Genomic DNA, 15,416 nt, shown 5'->3' with positions numbered 1-15,416 from the left:
CTACCTGTTTTTAATAATGTGTTGGACAGTTCTTAACCCAGTTTTAGTCGGTTGGGGTTAAATAACTTGTTGCCAGATAAAAGATAATTGCCCATGCAGTAATTATCCATCAGGAGGCTCGTACCTATTTGCTTAGTTAAATGGCGACTTTTTTAGAATTGAATTTATTATATTATATTATATTATATTACATTACATTACATTACATTACATTAGAGTCGTCGTTTCATAATGTGGACGTTTGACCCTCCTACCGGATATGATGTTGCTCCTACGTATCTTGTTTCCTTACAGCTGATTGGACGATAACTCCCTTCTTCCTGAATGTGGCGGGAGCCAAACAGCGAGTCCATGAGGTAAACAACAAGTCCGGTCCTGCAGTGAGGACAGAAGTTAATGCATAAACTGACTATGAGCAGGTTACGTTCAGCGATGCATAAAGGCAAGCGAGCCGGACTGGAGGTTGTAGAAACAGCAATACCGAAGCGGAAGAAGTCAAAGACAGCTGTTAAACAAGGTAGCTACAATGTTACAATGTTACTGGGAAAAATGCTGGGGGGGAGGGGGGTCACACATCTGCATGAAGTAAACTGTTTATTTTATAATCATTCATCTGCTTCCAAGAGCAGTTGTGATCAAGAAAATGTATGTCAACTTTGGCTGCAAGCACACTCCGTGTAATCCAGGACCCTCTTAATGTAACATATCCTATCAATGTATTATATTATTATATTAGAGAATAGCGTGGTATTTTTTTTTTTAAATCTTATTATAAATGTTTTATGGCTCTAGTGTTGGAACTTGCCTCGTAAAGTGTGTGTGTTTAGTTTGAATGTGATTATCGATCTTCCAGAGGACACCACAAATCCATCCTCAGCATCTTTATACCACACTTTTGCTGATCCTGCTGATGTTGTGCGGCTGCGCTCTCAGCTCCTCAGCTGGTACGACAAGGAGAAGAGAGAGTTACCATGGAGGACTGTGGTAAAAAGAAACTCTTATTTTTAACTGCCTTTTAATATTGGGTTGTGAAAAACTAACCCGAATCACAATAAATGTTTTTTACTCATGTTTCTTATCTTCCTAAAAGTAAAACCATGAGATAATGAGTATGCAATAAGATTGTGTAGCAAAATAAAAATCTTTGGTTATTAGCACAAATTTGTGACAAAAATATTTAGTAGCTGTATCATTTTAGCGGTCCTGAATACTTCATGTTTCTTATAATAAGTTATTTAGCTCATCGTTTGATTACACCTGAAGCTTGTCTCTCTTCTCCAGGCCATGACAGAGTCAGACCCAAACATCCGGACATATGCAGGTAAGAACATTACTTTCAGGTACAGATTTATAAAACGTGGAAAGAGTTACCTGCAGGACATTTCAAATAAATACTGGGCAGGTATTACCTTGAATTAATCATCTGCCTAACAAAGTCTATCTATCTATCTAAAAAGATGTAGTTGGAGAGCGTTGAAGATGAGACATTACCCCGCTGATGTTATGAGCTTAAAAAGCTGGTAGACAGTCAGGGTAGCTAGCTACAGCTTGTTGTTAGCATGTCAGTGGAGGATTTTCCTCATAAAAGCCACTCTAGGAGTCACCATTGTCACACCTAACACTCCCAGTATTTTGTCACAGAACGCTAATAGATCTACTCCTCTCTGGATCAGCCACAAGTGCGTAACTTGAACCCTGGCGGGCTGGGTTGTCACTTGATCTCATGGTTTCATGAATCCTGGGAAAATCTTGGTGCCGTTCAAGACAACATGTTTTAACTACAGCTTTTTTTTCTTTTTTTTTCCAGTGTGGGTTTCAGAAATCATGCTGCAGCAGACTCAAGTTGCCACAGTAATCGACTACTACAATAAATGGATGAAGGTCGGTGTGGTTTAGGTTTGAAGCGCTGTGACACGTTCAGCCCAGAAGTGAATCTGTACACACCTGTGTCTGTGTGTAATTTAGATGCTCCCTTTCTCATTCTCCAGAGGTGGACCTCGGTGCAGGACCTTGCAGCTGCTACATTAGAGGTGACAACTTAAAGTGGTACTTTATGATACGGTGATTTAAAAGGGAAAAAAAAAAAACAGTTCTTTTCAAATTGATTATATTCATTTATTTGACATGTAGGAGGTGAACCAGATGTGGGCAGGCCTGGGCTACTACTCCCGTGGAAAACGACTGCATGAAGGAGCGCAGAAGGTCTGGCCTGGACTTTGTTTTCCTGCATCAAACATTTCTGTAACTATTTAAGTTTCAGCCCGAAGCCTCTTTGTTGTGTTTTTCTGAATGTGCTCACCACTTTAATGGTTCCTAGAGTGGTTGTACGGGTTGTTGATATGTCCCCCTGTTTTATTTTAGGTGGTGTCAGAGCTGAAGGGGCAGATGCCTCGCACGGTGGACAGCCTGCTGAAACAGCTGCCTGGAGTGGGACGCTACACTGCTGCAGCAGTAGGCTCTATTGCATTGGGGCAGGTTAGTCATAGGAAACAAGCAGATGCACCTGAGCTGTACGTGTTCCTGTGGACCAGACCAAACTCTAAAGTCACACTTGATAGCTGGTCTCCATCATTCATCTCTGACAAGTGGTGTGGTCTCTGTTGCCTAGGTAACCGGGGCTGTGGATGGCAACGTGATTCGGGTGCTGTGTCGTCTGAGGGCCATCGGAGCTGACAGCACGAGTCCTGCAGTAACAGAGGCACTCTGGTGAGATTAACCTCCACATCTGAACTTCTCTCCGCACGGATGAATCACTACAGTAAACATGCTGTGGTTTAGGAGTCTAGCCAATACGCTGGTGGATCCAGAGAGACCGGGAGACTTCAACCAGGCCATGATGGAGCTGGGAGCACGAGTCTGCACCCCTAAAGGGCCACTATGCAGCCAGTGTCCCGTACAGACTCACTGTCGCTCTTATCGCAAGGTAGGTATGATCTCAAGTGATTGATGCCAGTAAGAAGTGATTTATGTTTGTGAGCACATGAGACCCTAACAGAGATCAGAAAGGCTTTTACATTGGGGCATCTGTGCAGGTTCACGTCAAACAAGAGCAAAACTCTAGGAAACTTTTGGGGAAACTGAACAAGAAGACGCCTGACCTGCCTGATATAGAAGACTGCGGTAAGTCTCCTGCCTCCCTTTGTCTCTTTCTTCAGACCTCTCAGAGAACTATGTAATATTTAAGTACTTTTCTCCTGCTCCTCGCCGTCAGTGAACAGTGGAACGTGCCGGCTGTGTCCCACCGAGCCCTGGGACGACGAGCTGGGCGTTCAAAACTTCCCCAGAAAGCCAGCGAAGAAGCCTCCCAGAGTGGAGCGAACTCTGACCTGCATTGTGACGAGGCCTGGAGAGGAGGGAGAGGACGAGTACCTGCTCGTGCAGAGACCAAACAAAGGTCAGTGTCTAAAAAAGTGCTGTCATTATCATTGGATCTGTTTGGCTGAAGAATTCTTTCACTTTCAGACTGAATTAATTTCACTTTCTCACCCAAAACACTGAGAAAAAGGTTGACAGTAAAAGTACATGTATTGTTGGCCTGTGTGAACAGCAGTAATGTATAAGGGAATGCTGTGTGTTTGTGTATTCCCAGGCTTGCTAGCAGGTTTGTGGGAGTTTCCAAGTCTTCTCCTGGAGGAGGAAAACTCTGAGATGAAACAGAAGACGGCACTGTGTAATGAAATCAGCAGAATCCTGGGAACCCATGTGACAGGAAGCCTCCTCCAGTACGTGGGAGAGGTAATCTTGATATTCAGAACCTGTCTATCATCCACTTCTATATGCAAGTTAGCTGTTTCTGCAGCTGTGCTCTCTGCTCGCAGGTGGTTCACGTCTTCTCCCACATCCACCAGACGTACGTGGTTTACAGTGTGTGCGTGGAGGAGGGTGACACGCAGGCTGAAAATACACAGTGGCTCAGCAGGGGCGCTCTGCAGGAGGCTGCTGTGTCCACGGGACTGAAGAAGGTTTGTGTATTTTGGGTGTGCGAATCCCCGCTGTGTAACGGAGGTTTCCAGCACCGAGAGCAAGAGTCGACTTCATTATCACTCACAGAAAGCGTGCTTCTGCAGTGGCAGTCTACCTGTCCAAATATACTGTGTGTGTGGTGACTATTTGCTGTACTGAAATGTCTGTTCTCTATCAAAATGCCCTGTTTGCAAGATCAAAGTACATATTAAGATCAGGACTTGCTGATCTTCAGTCTACAAACTGTCCCACAAGACACAAATCAAATGAACAGAAATAAATAATATTCTTCCTCTCTGATCAGTAACACCTGACCAACACTGACTTAAAAACTGGCTCTAAATGATCCAAACAAGGAGAAGCACTCGGTGCATACAGATGACAGGTGGCTCGTGAGAAAATGTATTATAGTCAGATTGGTTTCAGAAACATATGAAAGCATTAGTGTCCTTGTGTTTTGTCTGAAGTGTGAAATCAACATTTTGATTCTCCTGCAGATTGTGAAGCTTTATGATTCTGTGGACGGACCAAAAGATAAAACCCTGAAGGTCAGCTCTTCTATATATATATATATTTTTTATTATCCGGTACAGATAATAGAGTAAAATCTTTCACTAACACATGCTACTTGTTTCTGTCTGTCTTATTTAGGATGGAACGAGGCAAAAGCGCGCAAGCACAAAGAATGACGAGAAGAAACTACAGACCTCAAAAAAGCACAAACTGAGTGCAGCTAACAACGGAGGCAGACAGCTCTCCCTCAGCTCCTTCTTCAAGACGGTTAAAGAAGAAAGTTGCTAGAATCTCTGACATGCCCACAGTGTGCGCTGTCTGTCCATGTACAGAACGATGCAATTTTCAAAATTACGGCTCTGCAGGCAACACAATAGAAAAGTCTGCACTGCAGTCGAGATGCAGTTGATATTCAGGCTTTTAGTCTTTTAAATTAGTTAAAAAACAAATGTCAATAAAGTGTTTATGAATTATATTCATTTTTATCAACAGTGCCAGATTTTTAGGGACAAATTAACATGATGATGAATAAAATGTTCATTTTTAATGCAGTTGTCTGGGACTCTTCCTCAATAAAAATCAGTTTTACTTTAATATGCAAAGATAAAACAGTCAGGGATGAACACACCAAAGAAAAAAGCATTTGTCTGATGATAGACAAAGCTGAAAAATATTCCTATGCCACTGCCAATTGATTCAATGCTGGGAAGACTATGAGAGATTGTTCACTGCAGAACTTTCTACTTCTGCTTTCACAGTGTGTTTAAGTGCTGCTGGGAAGCCATGCATGCTCATGCATCACTGCACCTCGACTGAGGTTTACATATGATGTTGTATGCTTGAATCAGGTGCCGTTCTGAGCCTCCACTATACACCATTCTTCCTGTCATTCTGGTACAGATTAATCTCAGTCCCATCTGTTTGCTTCTTTGGCAAAATCTAATCTGGTCTTTTTATTTTTGGAAAAATGAATAGTAATAATGACCCTTTTTTTCTTGTAGTAGCAGAATTAATAATGAATAGGACTACCTGCTGGAGAGTGTTCTTCTGGATGTTGTGACAAGGTTTTTATTTACTATGGAGGATGCTGTCATTCTTCACTGAAGACGTCTGTGGTAGTTTAGGCCTTTTTACGTGTTAGAGCTCACCCGTTATTCTCGGATTTAGTCAAACTGCTTGAAACTGATAATGCAAACTTAAGTTCCTGCTATCTCTCTGGTGGATTTGGTTTGTTTTTGCAACATGAGCATTGCCTGTTTCCCTTTCACTGAAATCAAGTATCCTTTGAGCTAATGAATATCCCACATCTGTCCATGAACTTGATCTCTTGAAAAAGAGGAGGCTACATATTAAAAGTCTCTAACTCCCAAACCCTTCCTTTAATTTGATCTTGATACGCAACGAGTCTGTACTTGAAGCCTGTATTCATGACATGACTGTAACTTGGATGAACTGTAAGTTAGTAAACAGATCAAATGACCAAAAAAAAATGTGTTATAAGGACACAGTTGTATGTGTACCTCTATGAATCAGAACAAGTTTTGTATTATTTATCTGTGTCAAAGAATTGCTTTTTTGTGTTTGAAAGCATTAATTTACCTTACAATAACACTGTTCACTGCACAGTAGAATCTAATGAAAAGGAGAAATCAGCATCCGTCACATGTGGGGGGAAACAGCTCCCCCTAATGTGCCAAGGATGCAAGGATACCGGTGGTTAAAACCACGAAAGAAAGAGGAAGTGGGTCAGGGCTTGTGTTAAAATCGGTTTCCTTGTCTGGATGCGCCCCCCCTCCTCCCTTCCTTCCTTCTTCCCTTGACACGCCCCCCTCCGGAAACATTTGAGCTCGCCCACGAAATGTTCTGCTGAGGTTGTAAGGAAAGCCATGAAGATCAAAATTGTCTTTGTTGTGTGTTGTAGTAGTTTTTTTTTTGTTTTGTTTTGTTTTGTAGAACTGAAACTTGCTGACGTTAATGACACTTTTAGACACAACCAGTGACTGAAATAATTACATTTATCACGTTCCTGTGTTACTGTTTCTGCTATGTGGAGAGGTTTTATATAAAATAATGTAGTTGCGGGTGAAACGTGGGCTTATTCACAAACTATGATGTGACTGTGATAATCTAAATATCTGATTGCTTCACATTGATTTATCACTGACATTCATTACAGCAGAGGGGATATATTTTGATGGCTGGTGTCTTCACTACACAGGCCAGGACCAGCAGACTCAAGGACAGCTTCATCCACCAGGCTGTCAGGAAGCTCAATTCCTTACCTGCTCTGCCCCCTCTCCCCGTTCTGCTCCCTGCACACACACACTAACCTAGGACTCTGGACCACTTTAGGTATGAATGCGTGTAGTATATATGTGTATATGTATATGGGTGTGTATATGTATGTATATATATATCTTCCTTATATTTTTTACATCTCATATTTGTACATTTGTGTTTAAGTTGCTGCACCGTAGGCCTTTGAGGAAAGTAATTTCAATCTTGTGTATGTGTTGCACATGTCAGAATTGACAATAAAGCTGACTTTGACTTTGACTTCACTTGTGGCCACTTGTTTATTAGAATATGATGGTTTCTCTGGATTTCAGCCAACCATTTATTTGAAAAAAATATACAACTGAACGATAATTAATACATAATAAGCACATATCCTCTTATTTTTTATATATATAAACCCAACAAATGTTCTTCTTATTCATAGTTTCCCATAAATGTTTTGCTATCCATGTACCATATACGTGCAGAAATGTCAGAGTTGTATTAGAATCAAATTAACGCAGTATTACCTTTTTTGGTTAAAATGGAAGAAAAAATGTTTGGTTGTTGAGTCAGTGACACAGGTCTCTGGTGGCGCTCTGATGGAACCAGTTATGTCCCAGAGGTTTATTGACATATCAGCCTCTTGGTGCTGGTCGCCATGATGGTGAGCCACAAAAAGACTTCCCGTCTTTGTTTTTATCCTCAAATGTTATCTCTCTGTTATCTGTATCTTCACATTCCAGTCATTGTTGCTCATGCAAGTGTTTTCTTCTGAAAAGTTGACTTAATCTGTGCGAGATGTCTTTTATGTGGCTGAATAAAATGTTTTCCGTTGCCAGCTGGACCAGGATGTGCTCCCCAAAGCATTTTACGACTGCTGCTTTACATGTTCAGGCGCAGATAGTGTGAGAGCTCAGATAAGCTTTCAGCAGAAGAATTTAAATATAATAAAAAAAACCGTCTTTGAACTGTATCAGAGATGTCTGATGTCTCAAAACACACAGAATTAAACGTAGGAGGTCTTATAGGGTTGGCTACTTGTGAACGTACAGTTTAATGTTTTAAACTCTAAATCACACAGTGAAGTGGACCGCTGGATATGCGGATGACGTTCTCTTCCTCTGTTTTGGTCATTTTGCTTTTCCCGTGGGATACTACATAGTTTTAATGGGCTGGGCCTCATTCCTATCATGAACCATCATGGGTTACAGTTACCAAAAAAATAAAAACTTCATCAAAAGTGCCAAAGTCCCCCTTGTGCACTAAGGTGTGGCCATGTATGTATTTATTTGTATATGTTGCTGTGAATCACATCTCTCTTCTCCATGACGAGGGCGGTTTAAGTCTTCATGGTCCTTTACTACTTCCGTGGTATGAACAATACTTCTCGTGAGCTTTCTTCTGTGTGCGCGCGCGCGCCCGCCCGCCGCGCTGCTGTCGGGAAACACATCTCCGCCAGGAAACTGATTGTGACACAAGACCTCCGGTAGTTTTCTCCAATAAGTTGCCGGAGAGGCGGACGTCTCCACGCTGTACCATCGCGTTCTGTTGACTGACGTTTGCGGCGCCGTCTGCTTTCATTCATTTATAACAGGACGTTGAACTTTGCTTGTAAATTTCCTGGCCAACAGTTTCAGCGTCCAAAGGTTTCCGAGCTGTCACTGACGCTGACTGCCGGGGCAGGATTTTATAGGTAAACGGCAGATTTCTTTTCTTTTCTTTTTTTTTCTTTAAACGCAGCAGATTTAAAGGCGTAAGCTTCATTTGTTTAGCTCTAATCTTTGAGCTGCTTCATGTTTTCAGATGGCTTCTGCATGGCAGCGCGTCCTGTCCGCGCACCAGAGGATAGTGGACGATGGAGGTATGACTGCATGTGATCATTATTTTCCCACATATCCGTTTTGCTTTTCTGCCTCTGCTCCGCAGTCGCAGAAGAGAACAACAGTCTAAAAGGCAACAATGTGAGAGTGTTATCTGTGTGGGAGTGGGGAGCTGCAGATGTGCATTACTTCACAATGGCTGCTTTGTGGCTGGTCACATGATTTGAGACCATGACACCACTTTGGAAACGATATCAACCTATTGTTGCTGGATTTAGGGGTCAGTCTCTAAAAGTTCTTGCGGCATGTCAGCCTTAAGCTGGATCTGCACGTGTGTCCGAGCCGAGGTGGAGGAAGTGTCACAGGAAAGTCTCTGCTTTCCGTCAGCACACAAAACAAAGAAAGTCTTCAATCATTGATGAAGGCAGCTCCTAAAACTCTTTATTCCTAACTAGAAAGTTACAGTTGCCTGTTAACTTGTGAATGTTGCATGAAAAGCCTCTGACACCGAGCTCTCCCGTCTCTCCTCCAGACAAGAGGACGGACCCATGGCTGCTGGTCCACTCCCCCGTCCCTGTGGCCCTCATCTTCCTGGTTTACCTCGGTGTGGTCTGGGCCGGCCCTCGCCTGATGAAAAACAGACAGCCCGTTGACATCAGAGTGCTTCTCATCGTTTACAACTTCTTCATGGTCGGCCTGTCGGCGTACATGTGCTACGAGGTGTGTGTGAGCCGCCGCTGGTTCCAGCCTGACAGGGAAGCTGAGCCAGACGCGAGGACAGGAACTTGCCTAAAACAGGAACAGTTACTTAAAATGCAAAAAAACCTGAGACACGTGTGTGTGTGTGTCAAATTGACGTTGGGAGAGGGGAAGAGTGGTGCAGCTCTAAAAAACACATGTCGGATCATCTCATGGGTATAAAAAGAACAGCTCAGAGAGGACGAGTGTTTTGAAAGTAAAGATGGGGTGGACTCTGTAGGCAAATAGATCAGCAATACAGAAGATTGATGAATGCTGGCTGTGTTGCACATCCCGGCATTATGGGTAACTAGTGTTTGGGAGTGACATATGTACATTGCCCTCCAAACTACTTCAGGTAGACAAAGCCAAAGCAAACAATGTACATACTGCAGCACGGCCTTAGCGTGGGCGCTAAACTGGTCTTCCTGCAGTCCAGATCTGTCACCTGCTGACAACATCTTGGGCATTGTGTAAAGAAAAATGAGACAAAGGAGGCCACGAATTCCCGAGCTGATGAAATCCTGCGACAAGCAACAGAGTGAAAGCGTTTCAGTTTCAAAACTGCCGCGGTTGATCTCCTCCATTCAGTAAAGGAGAGTCAATGCAGCGCTGTGGTTAACGTGCTCCTGTCCTAAGTGTCCTGAAACGTGTTGCTGGCTGTATTTCAAAAAAAAAATAATATGTATTTACATTTTAGACGGCAGACTAGTGAAACACACAAGACAGGTTTCAAATATTTCCAGTTATCTTATTCTGTTTAATCTGCTGCTTCTTCTTAGAAATTCTCCTTTTGTGCCATAATGTTTGCAGTTCCTGGTCTCGTCCTGGCTGGCAAACTACAGCTTCCTGTGCCAGCCGGTGGATTACAGCACCAGTCCGCTCGCGATGAGGGTAAGAAAAGTTCAACTTATGTCTGCTGTACAGAAGTGTAATCAGTCCTGTGAGGCAGCTGACGGTGAAGTTTGAAATGTTTCCTCGCTCCAGATGGCCAGTGTGTGCTGGTGGTTCTTCTTCTCTAAGGTCATAGAGCTCAGCGACACGGTGCGTACTTATCAAAGCATTTGCACTCAGTGATATTTATTAAGAAAACAGAGCTTTAACTGATGATCGTCTTCTCATCCCCTCCCCTCTCTCTGTGCGAGCAGATCTTCTTCATCCTCAGGAAGAAGAACAATCAGCTGACCTTCCTTCATGTTTACCATCATGGCACCATGATCTGCAACTGGTGGATGGGAATCAAGTATGTGGCCGGAGGACAGTGTAAGTAAACTACCGTAGTACTGTAATGTAAGCACTCTGCTGCCATTTCAACTGGCTCTGTAAAAAGCCTACAACACTGAAACCACTGACAGGAGAAGTAAATACTGACCATCTTGTGACGATTCAGTGTTCTGCTGGGAAACTTTTAGACCTGGCATTCATGTGGATGTTACTTAGACATGTAGCACCCACCTAGACCAGACCAGGAACCCCCACCTCATAGCAATGACACTCCTTGATGGCAGCAGTCATCCCCAGCAGGATGCAGCCTGACACAGACACACACACAAAAACGATTTAGGAACAACTCAAAAAAACATGAAGAACGGCACAAGGTGTTGACCCGGCCTCCAAAATCCCTAGCTCAAACTGATCAAGTATCTGTGGGATGATCCACAGAGGCCCCTCCCCTCAACCCATAGGCCCCCACTAATAATAATAATAATAATAATAATAATGCATTTTATTTAAAGGCGCCTTTCTTGGCACTCAAGGACACCGTACATACATTCATAAGAAAAAACAGCAGAAGAATAAAAAAAAAAAATATATATATATATATAAAAACAACAACAAAAAAAAGAAAGGTAGAGCAATTGGAATAGGCAGTTTTAAACAGATATGTTTTGAGTTGTGATTTGAAATGGGGAAATGAATCAATATTTCTGAGCTGGGGTGGTAGTGAATTCCAGAGACGGGGAGCAGAGCGGCTGAATGCTCTGCTCCCCATGGTGGTAAGACGGGCAGTAGGGACAGACAGATGTATGGAGGAAGAGGATCGTAGAGAGCGGGAGGGAGTGGGAACATGGAGGAGATCAGACAAATATGGGGGGGTGAGGTTGTGAATGGCCTTGAAAGAAAAACAAGAGGACTTTAAATTGGGTGCGGAATTGAACTGGGAGCCAATGAAGTTCTTGAAGGACAGGAGTGATGTGGTGAATGGAGGGGGTTTGAGTTATGATGCGGGCAGCTGAATTCTGGACTAGTTGAAGTTTATGGAGGGATTTGTGTGGAAGGCCAAAGAGGAGAGAGTTGCAATAATCCAGACGTTAAGTGACAAGACTGTGAACAAGGATGGCGGCAGTGTGGGGGGTAAGGGAGGGGCGGAGGCGATTAATGTTGCGTAGGTGGAAGTAAGCAGACCGAGTAATGTTACTGATGTGGGATTGAAAGGATAGTGTGCTGTCAAGGATGACACCCAGACTCTTAACCTGGGGGGAGGGTGAAACGGAGGAGTTGTCAATACTAAAACAACATCCTGTTGCCAGACACCACAGGACACCCTCAGAAGGCCCATGTCCATTCTCTGATTGAGTCACGACTGTTTTGGAGGCACCTACACAATATTAGGTCATAATGTTATGCCTGATCGGTGTAAAACCCATGAGTAATAACATTACAAGCTTTCTCTAAACCTGTCTGAGTGTTCCTCTCTGTGCTTCACTTCCCGCAGCGTTCTTCATCGGCCTGGTCAACAGCTTTGTCCACGTCGTGATGTACTCCTACTACTTCCTGGCTGCCCTCGGCCCTCACATGCAGAAGTACCTGTGGTGGAAGCGCTACCTGACGTCTTTCCAGCTGGTGAGCGGCCCATCCCGTGCGTCACAAATGTCCCCCACAGACACACACACAATGTTTTCATATTTAAACTGATCTGAGGTCTGTCGTCTGCCTCTCCAGGTGCAGTTCGTGCTGTTCCTCCTGCACACCGGCTACAACCTGTTCACAGAGTGCGACTTCCCCAAATCCATGAACCTGTTTGTGTTCAGTTACTGCGTCACCCTGATCATCCTCTTCAGTAACTTCTACTATCAGAGCTACCTCAACAGGAGGAAGCAGAAATGAGGTATTAAACGTAATCGCACGCGCCGGCATGACGGTGCGTCAGCTAAAGGGATTTTAGTCAGTGAATGAAGTTCTGCAGCATTTATCATCGTCCACTAGAGGGCGTAACAGGCCCACACTAGCTAATTCTTTTTTCATGGTGCTCATGGTCAACTTTCACTCCAACACTGAAAAAAATAACTCACACTTTAAACCAAAAAAAAATAAAACAAAACTGAAACCAAAATCAAGTAGACGCTTCACCACTCATCCAAGTAGCTTTTTTTGTTTGAGTCACTTTGACGTGTGGTGAAAAGTCCGGTTGCTTTTTGTATTAGTGGCACCGCGACCCGGATGACGTCCATGCAGTTATTAGCCAAGCGGGTATTCTGACCAAATCGTTATTTTTATGCACATTTTCCAACCATGTAAAGTTGCTTATAGAATTTCTACATCTACATGTGATCATAGACTGCATATAAAATAATGAATAATGTCCTATCTTATCTTACCTTATCTTAAAAGAGCATGTGATGCGTGTTCATGTAATGAGGGTGTGGCCCAAAGTGATAGGCACCTTGAATGAAGGTGTTCTTTACCTCAGGTGAAATGGGCAAAAAAAAAAAAAAAAAAAGAAGATTTAATGGACACTGAATAGTCAAAAATTGTAAAATTCCTAATTCTGGACATGTAATCTGGACATTTAATTAAATAGTCAACCAGGTTTCAAAAAACAAAAATAAATTAAAAAAAAAAAAACAATAAAACACTGAGAAGAAAAGGCTTAAATGGAAATTAAACTTGAATCTGTCAGGTTCCTCTACATCCTCTACAGGCTGCTATCATTAAAAATGAACAAGTTGGAGCTTTTACATTTGAAAGTGACCAAAAATGAATTCTCTAAGCTACTGCCAGAAGATACTTTTCTTGATCAGTGTTAAAGGAAGAAGCCTGCAGCATGTAAGCAGGACAATCCTATCCTGCACTGCTCAGCAAGACGGTGAAGGGCTGAATAATGACTGAATAATAACCTGGACATCACTTCCCTAATTGATTTAAATCCTACTGTGAACTTCTCAAACATGGGATTAACGGTTAAAGAAAAGCAATTGGGAGGTGATCATAAACATAACAGCTCTTAAAAAGAAGAGTGGATACTGTCATCACAGAATATTTTTGAAGGGCAGCAATTTTATTGTCATTTTGATTTATTTTTTTTTATACTAGAATTAAGTGAGTCTGGAGAAATGATGTTTGAAATGTATTTGCCTTTTGTTAAACATACATTCAGAGGTTTGAGTTTCACTAAATGTAAAATTAATTCTGATTCCTATAAAGTGAACAGTTTTCCTGTTTAATTTTTATCTTTAAAAAAAAAAAAAAGAAGAGGCATTATGTGATCATTCAATTATTTATTTCATAAACTGAGAAATGACAAACATTCAAATTCTTGGTGTAAACAAACTGTACATTTTATACACATAATAATAAAGTAGGATGGTTTCTCTGCATTATTGCAGAATTAATGAGCCCAAACATTCGTCCAGAGATAAATCCAAAAAGAAAAGAAAAAACACTAAACAACAAGACACAGAAATGCAATTTTTTTTCCCCCACTGCTAAAACATCACAGCAAAAAAAATGATATATTCTTTTCTACACTTCAGTCTAAAACAGATTGAAAGATGCAGATTAGAGAGAAATAAACAGAGACTTTTCATTCATGGTCCGTTCTGGAGTTTGTCATGCTTGACGTTTTATTAAAACCGAAGATACCGCTAAGATGTTAAAGCTGTGTGATGTACTGTAAGTGTGCACGTTTTAGCACCAACTTTTGTAACAAATTCAAATCCTGTGTACGTGGTGGTGTTGGCCAATAAAAAGCTGATTATGTATCTGTGAACGAAAGCTGATGAGACGTTGAGTGACTGATGGCATGATGATGATTTAAAATGTTAATCTTAAACTCTCTCCTTGTCTTTCATTCAGTCATTTCTGTGACTCACACATTCCCTCATCCAGAGCCAGATTAAATATTTCTTTTAAGTCTTTCCTTAAATACAGAAAATATTTGAAGCAGTCCGAGTTTATTATCTAGAAGTTGAGATACTCAGTATTTCAGGTGTAAAGCCTTAGAACTATTCAGAATGTGCCCAAGTTTGAAATGTATGATAGGTCCCTTTTACAGAATATGAAACAAAATGAATACGGTTTTTCATGTCTCCACAAATGTTTGCTTATTTTACCTTAAAAATTCTCCAGTAATGAGGCTCACGAACAGACGGTTCTTTATTTGAGTCTTTGACGGTCAAGCATGACAATTGCTTGACACTTAACTGACCTTCAAAACTGTTCATGTACGTTTCATTTTGCCGGTTTATATCTGGGACATAAGTACGTCATAGTAACCCATTTACAACGTGGCTTGTGTATTTTGGTTTGGAAGAAGAAGGCAGAACTACAGAGTGTGTAGAGTAGCAGGTGTGGTGAAGCGTGCCCTGCTCCAGTGTTGCTCTATGTCTCTGTGTAGATGGACGACATGTGGCTCAAGCTGCGGTCAAAGCTGCCCACCTGGAAGAAAATGCTCTCCTCTGGGCTGGAAGAGAACTGGCACCCTGCTCCTCCTTGCAGCTCCTGGGTCAGGCTGAACCCTGGAACAGACGTGATGAAGTGTTTAATGTTCTTGTAGAATCGGGGGATCCTTTCTGATTCGTGGGCTGCCGGTAAAAACCCACTCACCTGCAGAGCCAGTGTTGCACGTCGGCATGTGGAAGCCATTGTGTTGATGGGAAGAGTAGGCGTTAGAATCTCCCGGGACGTGGACGCCGCTGACCGTCTGCTCCATCCTGTAGGAGTCTCCAAAATGGAAGCAGCTCTGAAAGCTGCCTTGATATTCTAGGAAATAAGGGAGGATGCAGAGGAGGAGAAAGACAGAGAAAAATAGATTTGATCAGCTGCCACCAGTGTCTGAGGGCGATTGTTTCCAAAGTCAGTAAGTATCCATCCGGCTAAAAC

At 42.4% G+C, this 15,416-nt stretch overlaps 3 protein-coding genes across 3 annotated transcripts in view; 2 read left to right on the top strand and 1 right to left on the bottom strand.

Annotated features, from left to right (window-relative positions):
• The first annotated feature begins 267 nt into the window (after window positions 1-267).
• Window positions 268-5,384, top strand: mutyh (mutY DNA glycosylase). The gene is made up of 15 exons (XM_084548781.1): window positions 268-517; window positions 854-984; window positions 1,282-1,321; window positions 1,808-1,881; window positions 1,989-2,030; window positions 2,131-2,202; window positions 2,362-2,475; window positions 2,609-2,706; window positions 2,779-2,923; window positions 3,033-3,120; window positions 3,212-3,394; window positions 3,590-3,735; window positions 3,819-3,962; window positions 4,461-4,511; window positions 4,615-5,384. Exons 1-15 carry the CDS (start codon window positions 397-399, stop codon window positions 4,762-4,764), a joined length of 1,599 nt encoding a protein of 532 aa, XP_084404907.1. The 5' UTR covers window positions 268-396; the 3' UTR covers window positions 4,765-5,384.
• Window positions 5,385-7,918: 2,534 nt separating this feature from the next.
• On the top strand, window positions 7,919-14,911 carry elovl8b (ELOVL fatty acid elongase 8b). Its single transcript, XM_084548783.1, has 8 exons — window positions 7,919-8,449; window positions 8,560-8,617; window positions 9,109-9,296; window positions 10,128-10,208; window positions 10,302-10,358; window positions 10,463-10,577; window positions 12,031-12,158; window positions 12,258-14,911. The coding sequence occupies exons 2-8, from the start codon at window positions 8,560-8,562 to the stop codon at window positions 12,420-12,422; spliced, it is 792 nt and encodes a 263-aa protein (XP_084404909.1). The 5' UTR covers window positions 7,919-8,449; the 3' UTR covers window positions 12,423-14,911.
• Window positions 14,912-14,915: 4 nt separating this feature from the next.
• The window catches only part of glis1b (GLIS family zinc finger 1b), a gene marked incomplete at both ends in the record, with an annotated part of 64,664 nt that continues 64,163 nt past the window's right edge, over window positions 14,916-15,416 (bottom strand). The window contains 2 exons of the mRNA XM_084549013.1: window positions 14,916-15,052; window positions 15,141-15,296. Coding sequence (XP_084405139.1) covers window positions 14,916-15,052; window positions 15,141-15,296 — 293 coding nt within the window. The remainder of the gene's footprint in view (window positions 15,053-15,140; window positions 15,297-15,416) is intronic.

Source organism: Chelon labrosus (assembly GCF_963514085.1).
Source record: "Chelon labrosus genome assembly, chromosome: 7".
Taxonomy (NCBI): Eukaryota; Metazoa; Chordata; class Actinopteri; order Mugiliformes; family Mugilidae; genus Chelon; species Chelon labrosus.
Note: the sequence above shows the minus strand (reverse complement) of the source record. Positions and strands in the feature narration are given on the sequence as shown.